This window comes from Thunnus maccoyii, chromosome 13 (genome assembly GCF_910596095.1).
Source record: "Thunnus maccoyii chromosome 13, fThuMac1.1, whole genome shotgun sequence".
NCBI lineage: Eukaryota > Metazoa > Chordata > Actinopteri > Scombriformes > Scombridae > Thunnus > Thunnus maccoyii.
The window spans coordinates 26,158,763-26,173,847 of record NC_056545.1 but is presented as its reverse complement, the minus strand read 5'-3'; the positions used below and the strand labels follow the sequence as shown (position 1 = coordinate 26,173,847).

At 41.4% G+C, this 15,085-nt stretch overlaps 1 protein-coding gene across 2 annotated transcripts in view; it reads left to right on the top strand.

The window, feature by feature from the left end:
- atp2a3 (ATPase sarcoplasmic/endoplasmic reticulum Ca2+ transporting 3) overlaps positions 1-15,085 on the top strand; it is a 51,009-nt gene that overhangs the window by 25,753 nt on the left and 10,171 nt on the right. For both annotated transcript variants that reach the window (XM_042430879.1, XM_042430880.1), the window contains 8 exons: positions 3,006-3,086; positions 3,191-3,276; positions 3,617-4,081; positions 10,067-10,155; positions 11,183-11,285; positions 12,707-12,838; positions 14,567-14,683; positions 14,786-15,004. In XM_042430879.1, the coding sequence (XP_042286813.1) occupies positions 3,006-3,086; positions 3,191-3,276; positions 3,617-4,081; positions 10,067-10,155; positions 11,183-11,285; positions 12,707-12,838; positions 14,567-14,683; positions 14,786-15,004 (1,292 nt within the window). The remainder of the gene's footprint in view (positions 1-3,005; positions 3,087-3,190; positions 3,277-3,616; positions 4,082-10,066; positions 10,156-11,182; positions 11,286-12,706; positions 12,839-14,566; positions 14,684-14,785; positions 15,005-15,085) is intronic.

Genomic DNA, 15,085 nt, shown 5'->3' with positions numbered 1-15,085 from the left:
ATTTCCTTTCGACAGCCAGTAGAGACGGCTGATCCTAGAAGTAAGTGCAAAACCGTTGAAAACGAGGCAATATTCAAAGGTGAAATCCAAGCTTGTTTGAAGTGTGGAATGCATTTACTGTCAAAGTTTACTTTTACAAGTGGTATGATAGTGGTTATTAGGCACTCTGCTGCATATTTGTAAAATATACGCAGTCATATATTAAGCGCTTCGTTCTGTCTGACATAATGTTGTTGCTAAGCAGTTTTAAACAGGGGTAAACAGCTGAAGTAGGTACCGCACGCTCTTCTCACTTAAAAAATGTGTGTCAGGGATGTTGAAGCGTGTGTAGTCCCTCTGACTGAAACATGTAAGGATATGATGACAAAGAAAACAAATTAATATTTTCCTTCCCTTCAGTGATTTCCCAGGCTTTCCTGTACTTCAGATTAGCTGCTGGTTGTTCCATGGGAACTTGATGCTAGGGCGTAAAATAAACTGTACGGAGGTATCGGAAAAGGACACTGTTGACCACAAATGCCTTTGAGGAGAGAAAAGAACATAAATATATTTACTCAAGTTTCCAACCCTGCTGCCCGCCTGCCTACTTGTAGGTACATTACCGGTGATGCCAGCCACGGTTACGACACAGTTTGTGATTTGTGCCTCCACTGGAACTTTCCTCGGTTTTTTAAATGGAGTGATTGCAGTGGTCAGGTTGTTAGGAACTCCTAGTGGGTTTACTCAGGACCTGAAGAGATGGAAACCTGCACCAAGCCGAGTCACGGTTATCCTGCACGTGAATGAAGACCTCTTTGCCAGTATATTATGCAAGACCTTCTGAATTTGTCCAGTTTTACCAAATGGAAGGAGAACTCTGGTTGGCCAAATCAGCTGACTTCTACTGTTGTTTTGACCAGACGTACATGTGCTAAGTCTATTTTGTGAATGAATATCAAGGTACAATGATTATTTTTAACTTTTTTTTTTTTTTCATTTTTTGAGACTCAAAGCATTAACACTAACAGTCAGAATAATTTCTCATCTTGTTATTTAAAACACTGCTTATATGTAAAAATCTGAACTCAAAGTGGCTGTATTAGGATTTAAATTCCTCCTCTAGCAGATGGAGAGTGTCTGTGGGAGGCCGTGGCAGAAAGTGGAGGTTTGATAGGAGAGCCGGAGTCTGCGGGTAGGCGTTTGAAAAGCCTCTCTTTTCTGCTCTCGGCCAGTCCTGCTACAGTGAACTTGTAGCCCCCAGCCATCTCCCACACAAACACAACACACATTTCTCTCCCCCTCCACCTCCCTCTCTCTTGTTCTCTCACAATCCATGGGTGTCAGACAGAGAAATGTAGAGAACTAGGCAAATGGAAGTACAGGCTATTCAGTTGCATACAGTACAGTCTCATCTCTGTTTCTTTATCTCACCATTTTTTGTCCACGCCCCCCCCCTTCCCGTCAGGAAAAAGCAGTGAAAAATTCCCCTCGAGTCTCTCAACATTGAGCAAATGTCAAGAGGAGATGATGGAGCTCAGAGAAAAATGGAGAAAGATCAAGAACTGAACACTCAGAAACTTAACAGTGTGAGACCACTTTGAAAAGTTTTCTCAGTGAAGTGCTCATAGAAAAGATGTACTGCCTGTTGAGCGTCTTTCCGTGCATGAGCAAGGAAAAGCAGAAATTCTTGTTCAAGATGTCCAACCTTACTCATGTTGAAAAGCCCAACGGTAGATTCACAGCGAGTTCTTGTTTTTGTTGTGATTAACGTTGAGAAGCACTGACGGCTGAGGACTCTGAGTTGGCATTAATGAGACGCTTACTCCACAAAGTAATGATAAGGTGTTTTTCCTTGTCTGTCATGCTGGAAAGAAACAAGTGAAGAATATTACATTTGTTAGGAATGTTTGGAGCAATTTCCCACTCATCTGCTCTGAGAACGTTGTCTTTGCTACATTAAATGATCAGTTTTTCACAAGTTAGCGCTGTCCTGCTATTATGAAAATATTTCCATTAAATGTTCATTGTCAGTCTCTGACAAAGTGAAAGCAATAACCATTTTGTTTTGGGGCATTAGACACTTATAATGCTCTGGCTATGAAATATGAGTTTAATATGCAGGCTTAATAAGCAGACTGTAAGACTATGGTGGAGTAGATGAAAAGCATTTTGTAGATTTAGTACAAGCCTCGTCTGTAGTTTCTGTCTGACATGCGTGAGGAAGTGGTTTATCAGAGAGACTTGGAGAGCGTGAGGAGAGAACAAAAGGGAGAGGAAATGATCGATCATTTTAAAACAGCAATGTGACTCCATCAAGGTTATATTGAGCCGTTGTTTACCTGCAGCTGCTACTTGAGCCTGGGCTGAACCTGGTGATGTTTCTTTGCTCAAGGATTTATTGTTTGAACATGAACATTCAATAGGGTGTAACTGAGTGTTCACCTGAAGCTTTACACTAACGGGTATACGTTTACTTTCCTGAGGGGTTTAACATAAGCTTCATGTTCAGACAGCAAACTTATCAGAAATACATCTTGTCTTCTTCACTGTTCCGCTTTCTTTATATTACTGTGACTGTTGGATGGTGCTTTTTTTTTAGCCATGCAATTATTATGGACGACCATGAAATTTGCTACAGATTCAAGGTACCTAGAGGATAAATTGTAATAAAACCTTGACTTTTTTCATCTATCCCCATCATATCCATTTGTCCAGTACTTTGGTTTATGACCAAATACCTGCAAAACTGCAACACCAGCATCAGCTGCACTTTGTGTTTAGTGCTAATTAGCAAATGTTGGCTAACTGACTAAACTAAAATGGTTAACAGTGTAAATATTACCTGCTAAATATGTTAGCATTGTCACTGTGAGCATCTTAGTATGCTAGCACTTAACTCAAAGCACTGCTGTGCCTAAGTGCAACCTCACAGAGCTGCTAGCATGACTGTAGGCTTGTACATTTTGATTTCAGTTTAATTATTTGTTAATGCCAGTCTGTTTTTTTGTTTTGTTTGTTTGTTTTAGTTGGTGACAAGGTTCCTGCTGACATCAGGGTGACCTCTATAAAGTCCACCACCCTGCGAGTGGACCAGTCCATTCTCACAGGTATTTCTCATCAGACATCAGACAATCCTGCTTCAAGGCTTTCAAATAAGAATTCAAAAAATTCTACAGTCTTAGTTTCTGAAAATGTACAATCTTTTCTTTAGGGGAGTCCGTGTCCGTCATCAAACACACTGACCCTGTCCCTGACCCCAGAGCTGTCAACCAAGATAAAAAGAACATGCTGTTTTCTGTAAGTGCATCCCCTGCAGCTCACTGATGTTTATCTTCTGCTTTCATATCAGGAATTGATGTTATTATAGACAAATCTATACAAGCCTGACTTTTAATCACGTAGTCGAACGTAGTTACTGCAGTTCTTAGAAAGGTTATATCACATCTAGTGATCTAAAGACTGCTTAATGTGTATATATTTATGCTTCATTGCTCCATTTGATAGAAATTCGCTTTATAGGTTGTAAGATTTATGATTAGGTTATGAAGAGATGAAAATCAAGCTTCTCCAATATCCAGTTTGCGAAATTCTCTCTGCTTCACTTCCTCTGCACTCATTTGTCTTTTTTTTCTCTCAGGGCACCAACATCGCTGCAGGCCGCGCCATAGGTATTGTCGTTGCTACAGGCGTCACCACAGAGATTGGTAAGATCCGTAATCAGATGGCCTCTACAGAACAAGAGAAGACGCCACTGCAGCAGAAGCTGGACGAGTTTGGCCAGCAGCTCTCCAAGGTCATCTCCCTGATCTGCGTGGCTGTGTGGGTCATCAACATTGGCCACTTTGGGGACCCCGTCCACGGCGGCTCCTGGGTGCGAGGGGCTATCTATTACTTTAAGATCGCCGTGGCCCTGGCTGTGGCCGCCATACCAGAGGGGCTACCCGCTGTCATCACCACCTGCCTGGCCCTCGGCACACGTCGCATGGCCAAGAAGAACGCCATTGTTCGCAGCCTGCCCTCAGTGGAGACCCTGGGCTGCACCTCTGTTATCTGCTCTGACAAGACGGGCACCCTCACCACCAACCAGATGTCTGTTTGCAGAGTAAGTGGCAATCAGGATACTAAAAGATGCTTTTGTTTGAATGACTATTTAACTGTTTGAACACACGTTAGCCTATGGACTAATTCATTACTGCTCATCAGGTAAACACACATTCCTTTAACCCATCATAATTGGTTCCAGGGCAGGAACTCAAGCCTGAACATTTAATTTCCACATTCTGTCATTTGATTGACACTTCATAAAAAGCTCCTGGGAGTTTCCTTTGAGAAAGTGTTGTGGGGGTAAAATCTACAAGGGTTTGCTGTTCATTATTTATGCCAATCTCTGCAGTTTATCCATCTTTCAGATTTTTCTTTTTTTTTCCCCCTGTGTGTTTTTTTTCTTTTCTTTCTTTTCTTGAAGGCGTGCAAGTGGAGCTTAAAGAAGGATGGAAAATCCTTGTGGTGTTGTGTAATGTTTACCTCCATTTGGCAGGTTTGAGATAGCTGCTGGTGGAGTAGTACAGGCTGGCATGACCTGGCAGCACCCAGAGCAATAAACCACAAGATCGCGTCACACAGTGGAGGTTTCTAAAATGTCAAATCGCCTTAGTAAACACAATACAGTGATCCATATCCTGAACCATCCTGTAGGTTTACAGTGTGTATATAATTACATTGGACAACAAACACTGAAAGATCGTATCCACAACTATTCAGGACTAGTTCTAGCACACACCCTTTCCCATTGTGTATGTGTGTCTGTGTGTGTTGCTCCAAGCACAGAGTAAATGTCAGCACTGCTGTTTGTCTTGGCTCCTGTTAAGCGTCCTGGCTCTACACACATACACACACACCTAATCTCAGTTAACACCTCTTGTCCTTACATCCTCCATCTCACCTCTCACCTCAGTTAATGACCTCAGAGTTACTGGCCAGTATGACTATAAGGCAGCACTTAAGCCATGCCCAGACATGACTAGTGTCACATCACAGTGTTGGCAGCCCATGTCAGTGATTTCCAATGGAAAATCTGGATTTCATGTATTAGTTTATTGATTATTGAAAGGGGATCAGTACCATTAGAATCTGGACAGTTTTTATTAGTTATTCGTGAATTGCAAACCATCTTCTAATCCTCTTTGTCCTTGTGAATTACTTTCTGTTTCAAAATGGAGTTTGCATTGGAGTACTGTGCACTTCCTGCACAACAGATGCTTTGCTCTTGTCGCATAAGCACCACCCCCCTTTTGCTCCTCGAGATGACGTGGAGTATTTGTACGATTAATGTGTGGTGGCAGGGAGTTCCCTCTCGTAGGAGGGACATGGAGAAGTGATCTCACCGCAACCCTGAAACCCTACCAGACAGAAAAAGAGTGAGGCTGGCCAACTCTGGTAAATATTGACCTTCTGCTTCCACCTTTACTCCCCGGCCTGCTGTTGTCAGCTCTCTGGTGGTCTTATATATGCTCACAGAGACAAATCAAACTTCCGCTTTTCAGTTTTTTTTGTCATGGTGTTTCCTGGAGATAGTCATTTTCGTGGTTGCGTAACTCATACCTCGTCATGTTTGCTGTATAATTAGACGGCTGAGTCTGTTTTTACGGTTATCGTGCGTCAAGGTTTAAATGCCCACATGAATGTTTGCCCAGGATTATCCATCTGTGCTTATTCTTGGACTGGTCTCCAGCCAGTGGCCCTGATAGTACCATGTGTCTCCCTGGCGTCAAGGGTATCCCCATATCAGCAGGATTTCCAGGGATTCCCCTCCGTGTCCCAACACTGTACTTCCCTTTTCCCTTCAAACATACACACATGCACACATACACACATTAAAAGGGTTACTCACCATTCATCCCTACACAAGCTCAAAGGAAGTGAGTAGAAGAATACAAACTTGTGCCACTACCACTGAGTCACATGGATCACACTGTGCCTTGTTTCCTTGGAGACCACAGCGGATCAGATAGTGAGAGAAAACTGACCATGGAACAACCTTATTATATTTCTCAGTCCCTGCTTTGTGTGTACTGTATGTGTTTTTGTGGAAGTTATTGGTTCCCAGAGGGGTCATTGTTTTTTTATAGAATAGTGGAGCAAAGACTACCGCGCCAAATGACCTTTGTGAAGTTATGAATTGAACAGAAGGGTAAAGCTTTCAAAGTCACATAAATCAGCACAGACAACACATCTAAAAATTAAATGAAAAATTAGTGAACAATGATACAGGGCATAATGGGGTAAGTCTGTTCTGTTCAGACATTTGATAGAAGTTTTAGGATCACTTTTTTCATACCCCCTTTGCTGCTGCAGTTTAGAAGTTATAGACATAATCAAGCAGTCAAAAAATAAGTACTTTAACATTGTGTCTAAAGTGCCTTTTTAGTCATGCCAGCTGTACGGCTCTATGGATGGCAATGTAAGGACAGTTGGAAGATAAAGGAATTTCCATAAAATTGAGTAAAGGTATTCATAGTCTCCAGAGGATGACTCCTAATGACTTTGGTGACCTTCTGACTTTTCCTCTAGCGCCACTGTGAGGTTGACATTTGTGGGTTTGCGTGAAATGTCTCAACAACTATTTGATGGAGTGCCATGAAATTTGGTACAAATATTCATGTTCCCCACAGAATGAATCATAATCACTTTGGTGACCTTAAAGTGGATATGAAACAGTCAATGAAGTTAACATGATTTGCTAAAAAGATTTCCACTCTAATCAACAATTATATAACAAACATGACAAATATAAACATATAAAAGAAAAGAGCAACCCTGTTATGTCTTTCGTGGCAAGGGTACCACCATCTTGTAGTACTATAACCTGTGACATCACAGGGTTGATTGGACTGGCTGAGTTCCAAAGATACAATGGGAGAAACGGTGAAAGATGGAGATTTGGGATCCACAGGACAGAAGTCAAAAAAGAGGCCGCTATTGTATTGCTCCTGGATGTAGGTCGACAAATGAGTTTTACAGGGTTAAAGGTGCAATGCGTAGGATTTAGTGGGATCTAGCATTGAGGTACAGAGTGCAGAGTCATTGAACACATCTTTTACTCCTAACGGCAGAACTCATGAACACCTGTTGCCCCCCTCCCCACCTACCCCGACACACAGTCCGACACATGTCCCAAGCCTAAAGATTTCCATAGCATCTGTGCCAAAATGACTGTCAGAAATTCAGTTTGAGGTGGGAAGGTGACGAAAATGGACCACAACCATTATAAACACCCAGGCCCGAAAGTATTCACCTAGCCAACGTCATTCCACACCATACATCATTTGATTCCTCAGCCAGAGAAGGTCATCACAGTTGACGCAAACCTCCAAAGAAATATTTCTTACCATGTTTTCCATAGCAGTCAGACAGGCTCACACCTCAGACACTCCACTTTAGACTCCAAATGTTAGATAATCCCCAGACATTATCCCCAATTCCATTATTTTCCTCATCATCATCTTGTTTCTTCTTCTTGCAATGCGCGCAATGAAGTTTTTTAGTGTATGGGATGTCTGACTTTTCCTTCACTTGGCCCAACTGTCGAAAATGTATCACACATGTGTGCAATTTAAAAAAAAACAAAACGTAGTCATCCCAAACCAATGTAAGGCACAACAATTTACTTTTAGAACAGTATCTTAGTTTTTCAACCCAAAGTGTTGATCGCATGACTGTCCATCCAGGAAACCACTGGAGGCCTGACTTGTTTTTGTTGTTTTGGGTTTTTTTTTTTACCATCCCGGAATTGGCTCACAAATAAATAAGCATTTTTGATTGGCCTATGACAGCTCTACCTGCTTACTACTGCACTGGTTTTAGTCATGACCAACATGTCTATAAAACTAATAAATCAACAATATGAACCAATAGAAGTGGCAGTAGGCCAAATAATATATTTATGCAAATGGCAATTTTTCAGTACTTTAGTCTAGTCTAGCTTTTGCCTTTTACTAAACATATATTTTAGATACTGTCAGATGATAGTCTCTAAAAACTAGTACTAGTATCTATTATAGCACCTAGCAAAAAACCGAAAAATCAAAGTAGACCAGAATAGAAACTAGATACCAGGGGCCAGAAATGCTTCACTGTCTTCATTTGCCAACGGAACCCACCCCATTATGTGTGCAATGACGTCACTCCAAAATGGTGGCTCACTAGCTAGATAGCTAGGTAGAAATTACGAAAATAAATTTGTCATATCTGTGGTTTTAACAACATTTTTAAATCTTATTTTAGGCAAGGTGGTTTTCTAATACATTTGGGCACTACCAGTGCCAAAACATGCATATTTCATGCCCCCTTTAAGACTTTTCTCTAGCAATATCACCTAGACAAAATTTCAATTTGTAGAATACTTTATACTTCAATACTTTATGACCAAACACTTGCATAACAAACATTTTACCTGCTGAACATCAGCATTAGCATTGTTATTGTAAGGATGTTGATGTTAGCATTTAGCAGCATAATAATTACACTCTCACAGAGCCGCTAGCATGGTTGTAGACTCTTAATCCGGTTGAACCTAAACAGACTTTAATAGAAATTAAATAATAACCTTTTTATGCAAATATTGTACTCACATTTTTTTTTCTCTCAAATCTGTATATTTTGTTTTTCAGTAAAACTGATTCAAATCCTCAAGTCACAGAAGTTCTGACAGGTGAATGAAACGCATGTGAACAAGCTACAACTTCAAATCTCCCTCTCAGTAGTGCAACTGTTTATTGAAGTAAAAGAGGGAAAATGTCTTGATGTCAAAAATTACAAATGCAAAATGCATGTTCTCACAAAAGCTATAATCTCACAAAGACTATAATCGTGATTCAGTATGACAGTTATTTATAACTGTGCTTCATCTTGTCCAGACTAGACTACATCAGTAGACTAATTGTAATAACCCTGTTGCAGCAGAGAGTTGTTAGGGAATAATTACTCCATTAAAAGGCTAAAACGTACCTTTTAGGCTCAAGTGCTAGAGGGACAGCAACTACCTCTCATCTGAGGTCTGCCATCGATTTAGTGTTCCATTTTAAATTGATGGATGCTGGTAAGTCAGTGACACACACACACACACACACTAACAGAAGAATTGAGAAGGAAACCAAGTTTAACCAAATGGCTGCTTCATTAATTCTTCAATCAGCTGGATTTAATGGATTCTTAAACAGAGCTAAGCTGGGTCATAGTGGTGTTTTCCCTTGGTGTGTGCGCGTGTTTACAGTTTGCTGAACTGAAGTGTCAAGATATTAAAAAAATATGAATTAATAAATGTCAGTCAGTTAGCCTATAGTGAAATTGTGTACAACAGTCAGATAAGCTGTTTAGAAGCACAGAGAGGCCTTGGACTGGAAACGGCGTTGTATCTCATTTTTATAAACCACCAGCCTCAACATTCGCTTCAACACTTGTTTTTATCAATATATTAGTTTCAGCAGTGCATCGTGAACCAACCTTCTGGGGGAATTTCAGGAGGAAGATTTGCCAACAAAGCAGCCAACAAAGCAAATCCTTGGACAGCTCTGGGACTTCAGATCTTTCTCCTTACGCTTTGTTTTCCAGCAGTAGACTGAAATGTATACGGCAGTGTGAGTGATTGATGAAACTTTACATCAAGACATGTGAGCAGTGCAGCTCCCAAGTCGCCTGCGTTCAGAAACACTAAGAAATAATGAAAAGGGGTGACAGTGTAGCCACTGCTGGTCATCTGAGGGTGGAAAAGCTTTCAGTTTGAGGGATTTCTTGACTGAAACTGAAGAGTTTCATTTAACGATGAAAACCATGCAACAATAGGTATATTTTTATATATATTTATATTTGTGTGGGTCTGACGAATTCTTGCCCAGGCAACATACTTTTGTAATGATGACTCACTGGAGGGTACTGTGAGGTCGATGAGAGTAAGGAAAAAGTTTGAGTAGAGGAATGGCAACTACCTCTCGTCTGAGGGTGAGCAGTCGCAACACACAGAGCAACCCTGGATCTGACGAATCAGCTAACTGTACTGCTTCTGTTTGTCTTTGCCTTCTCTCTTCTCCAGATGTTTGTTGCCGACAAGGTGGAAGATTCAAGCTGCTCCCTTCATGAATTCTCTATAACTGGCTCTACATATGCCCCTGAAGGACAAGTGTGAGTATCACAGTTCCAAGATGTTACGTCTGTTCACATAATACCTCATTAAATGAAAAGTGTGTGTGATCTCCAAGGTTTACCAAAGCATTTTACACTCTAACACATTTTCACTCTTTTCCGTTTCTTCCTGGCTTTGATGAAATTCTGAGTTGTTATCATTAAAACAAGATAATGAATAATATAAATAGATTTAGTCAAGCAAAGTGCAATGTGGTCTGTGGTCCAGGATGTGTTATATCAGAGCTAATGATTCCCAAAAAATATGACTAATTCTGCTTTATGGGTTGCTATGGCAATGTCTGTGATAACCAGGGAAGTTGTTAACAATTCCTGGATGTGTGCATATTAGTTGAAGAAAAATACATTTGCAGTAACAATCATGTAAAATCGTAAGACTACACACTCTCCTAGTTGTACTTGTTGCAAGGTGAATTTTTGGTAGATAAATTGAACATAAGGTCTTAAAGTAAGATTTTCCTAATCTGTGCCGTGTCAGAGTTACTGTTTTTAAAAATCTAAAGTAAAAAAATAAATATGTGCTTGTGTAGGAATACAGGTAGGTGGCTAGTCATTAGGTGGGAGATGACAGGTCACTGGGTTTGCATGTTGTTTATTTTGCTGTTTGGTGAGTACAGCATTCTGACTCTGCATGAACCTGTCGATTTCATAACAGCAGAGTGTGGGTTATTGTGTGGGAGCTTCGCTAGCAACGGTTGCAGTCTCTACTGGGAAGGGATCCATGGTTGTCATGCAGTCAGCACTGCTTGTCAGGAACACTCTCTCTCTCTCTCTCTCTCTCTCTCTCTCTCTCACACGCACACACACACACATACACTGTTTACTACTGTACAACCACTGTTTCTCCAGTGAACTTCGGAATGCTAAACAACTAAACGCCTTCCCCGCTCATAAATATTGATGAGGTTACTGTGTCTGAGGTGTAGCGAACTGTGAAGTGTTTTCCCCTGTGCTTTGCTGTTGTGAATGACGTTCATGTGAGTGTATGTGAATGTTTTCCTTCCAGACTGAAAGGAGACAGGCCTATCCAGTGTGGAGACTATGATGGACTTTTGGAATTGGCTACTGTGTGCTCCATGTGCAATGACTCCTCACTGGACTACAATGAGGTCATTAACTCACACACGTACACTCACATACAGATGATTCCATAAGTACAATTTGCCTACCTGACATCATTTTTAAGTTGCCATGCAAAATAGACCCATCTGTAAAACATACAGCATTGTGTAGGTGCGCTTTCTTTGCAAATTTCATGGCGTACTTCCAGTATGTATATACACACTGCAATAACTCTATAAAAGGTAGCACTGGAATATACACACACACACACACACACTATAGAGAGCCTTCTCTTCTGCAGCTGAGCTAATTTTATTCCAATGTATGATCTTTTTCTCTGGTTTGGATTGCTTTTCTCACCTCTTTGTCATCACCATGGTATCATGGTAACCACGCTGAGGAGAGAGGCCAGGGATAAGACACTTCTCAACTCCTATGTATCCTCCCAGACTAACTGTTTCTCTTCTCGTAAATGGTCGTTTTACCACCAATTTTGTATGTTTTTTTTTTTTTTTTTTTTGAATGAAGAGCCTGAGATCAAAGTGTGCTAGACCAGGAAAGAGAGAGGGACAGAGCAGATGAGCACTCGAGGGGAGAGAGGTGTTTTATTGCTGTCTGTGCTCGGTCACACAAACAAATGATGTGTGGTACACTATTACCGCTTCAGCTCACCTACTCCGCATCTCAGCTGGCGAGGGTACACCTTTAATAACACTTCACATGTATGACTCAAACGTCTGTAGAAGCGCAGCTGAATTACCTGCAGAACTGCTCACAGCATGATCACTCAAGTGTCATTCTTGTGTCATTTTAAAGACGATTGTTCGTATTTAACTGGGTATCTGCAGGTCTTGAAAAGTCTTAAAAACCGCTGAATTCAGTTCCCTCAAAAAAGGCCTTTGAAGGTTTTCAAAGTCTTGAATGTCATTTTTTGTGGAGTTTCAGTCAGTGCCATCAGACCTGTAGCAAACTCTGTCACTACTGCTAGCTACAACAGCTCAGCAGCTTTAATGTCCAAAAATATGAATTAACTTAATTTGTAACTGCTTCTGGGTCCAGGTGACAGTAATTGATAAATTATATTACAAATAATTATTGTTATATACAACTGAGAAGTTTCTGGAAAAAAAAATTGTAGGCCTTATTGTCCCTACTGGTTTTCCACCATTCCTCTGCAGCTGACCAGTATAACAAAGGAAAAGGTTTTAAATTGCATTCTTAAATGTCTTAAATTTAATTTGGCAAACACTGCAGAAACCCTGTTTAACAATTGAAGCGGTGTCTGATTGCGAATCTGTTTCTCCTCAGATTTCACCTAAAAAATATGTCATCATAAAGGGGTCTGAATTAAATGACTTGTGACAAATGGGACTAATCACTCTTCAAACGCTTACTGCGACTCTGCTTCTATAAAAAACTGAAATCTGAATCCAAGTTTTTGATGTACAGTATTTTTGTTCTCTCCCAGGCCAAAGGGGTTTATGAGAAGGTGGGTGAAGCCACAGAGACAGCTCTCACCACCTTGGTAGAGAAGATGAACGTTTTTAAGACTGACGTATCCGGACTCAGCAAGGTGGAGCGTGCCGGGACCTGCAACTCGGTAAGCCACATGTGCAGGTGTGTGTGACCCTGCTGTGTCTTTGTCTCTGTATTGATGTCCGATCAATGTTGTTCGAGAGGTGTTTTAAACCAAGTCTGTTGAAATATGTATTATATTCATTCATTTATCTATAGCGAGCACATTGTATGCAGTAACTGGCATATTCGCTGCAGGCTTTACACTCCTCAGCATGAATATGCCAATGAGACTGTAATTACCGCTCCCATTACACCATACTGTACACTGCCTGGTTACGCACTGCACAGGGGACGACATAATGACCCAGTGTGTCCCTGCTTAAAACTATTTGTGCAAGATGATATCTTACATCAAAGTATTGTTTCGGCTCTTATCCAGAATGACTCACAGGTCGGGCTTCAGTATCTTACTCTAGAACTGTTCGATAAGCACAAGGTTGTTGGCAGACACACATATTTAATTACAGGGTGTGAACCTTTGATTGTTTGGGTATGAGTTAAACAAACGTCAGCCACTAGAATATTTTGAATATGATTTTAAAAAAGCCAATACTCCTGCCTGCAGCATTGCTTTGAGATTAGATCTATTTTGCACAAATTAAGCGTACGTTCCCCTTCAGGAAGATGTCAGTTCTTTGTGGAAAGTGTTGACTCCGACCTGTGCATGAGAGTATGTCTTGGTGTCTGAACGGCCAATGAGATCACTAAGCTGATGTTGGTGTTTCAGTGCCAAGGGGCCCTGTCATCAACTGTGTTCAAGTCAGCCACCACCATGCCTCACTCCACTGCAGATAAAGGTCATTGAAATCCCCATTGGTCTCACTTCCAGGCAAAGCAAAGCTCGTCAGTGACAAACACTTTGGAGTCTCAGATGAGATGAGTGACAGAAGGGTAGAGAAGCACATGTTTGATTGAATGTCTGGTTTAAATTCAAACCTCAAAACTGGTCCAGTGCATCTGCTTAGTGGATAAATGCAGGACATTGCTTACAAATGATAACATGCATGCTCAGCAAATTTTAGATGAGTAATTTCAAATGAGATGACCTTAACTTTCCACATGTCTGCCGAGTGTACACAAGTAGAAAACAAAACAGAGAGGGGGAGAATAATTCCTAGCCTGCCATGCCAAGACAAACTCCCTTTGCTCTTTCTTTTGGATAGAGATAGAGAGGAGAACTTTGTCACATTGACAGATTTTAGAACATCCGTCAGTTGTTTGAAGCCCCCTGACAGCGTGCGTGTACATCACAGCCGTCTGGTTGGGCAGAGAGCATTATCAGCGTTAACCTCTCAGCTGTGTACTCTGGGATCAGCACTGACTCTGAACTAGAAGGACACCTACTGGTAGAACAAGACCTCACACTAAATGCAGATAATAAAGTATGTCAGTAATAGAATTTTGTGTTCATACAGTTTTTGGTCTGTCATCTCATTAGTATTTTTCTATTGGTTTCCATATACTTCAAGTTCAGTTTTTGCTACATTAGTGTTAAGTCCTGTTGTACACAGACATCTGGCTGCTGCCTCTCTACGGCACCAGCCAGACATCCAGACAAGGCAGTTGATTGCTCGGTCTAAAGAGGCATCCTTCAACTGTCAGTAACTCAGCCAAACCTCTGTCATCCACCGGCTGCCAGCCTGACAGCTGCCCACAAATACAGCTATTTAGCTCCAGCTCTGGCCCTTTGTCACTTTCTTCTTCTTCTGTCTGTCATTTTACTCTTTTCTCCCTCTTGCTCATCCATCAGGTGATCAGGCAGTTGATGAAGAAGGAGTTCACCCTGGAGTTCTCTCGTGACCGCAAGTCCATGTCTGTCTACTGCACCCCCGTCAAGCCGGGCTCCCAGAGCAAGATGTTCATCAAGGCATGAATGAATCATACAATCACAAATAAACAGATAGAAATACTTATTATCATTATTGCCATTTGAGCTCTATTGTTTTTTGATGTTATTCTTTCCCCACAGGGTGCTCCGGAGAGCGTGATTGAACGTTGCCAGTACTTGCGCGTGGGAACAGCGAGGGTGACACTGACACCAGCCTTGCGTGAGCAGCTGCTGTCTAAGATCCGGGACTGGGGGACAGGCAGGGACACCCTGCGCTGCCTGGCGCTGGCCACCCATGACACCCCACCACGCAAAGAGGACATGGACTTGGAGAATTCCAGCAAGTTTGCAGAGTATGAGGTAGGGGACCTGACCTGTGGTAACATCTGATATTTAGCTTAGGAGTTGCTCAAATAGGGTCATATTAAAAATCTTCATTTT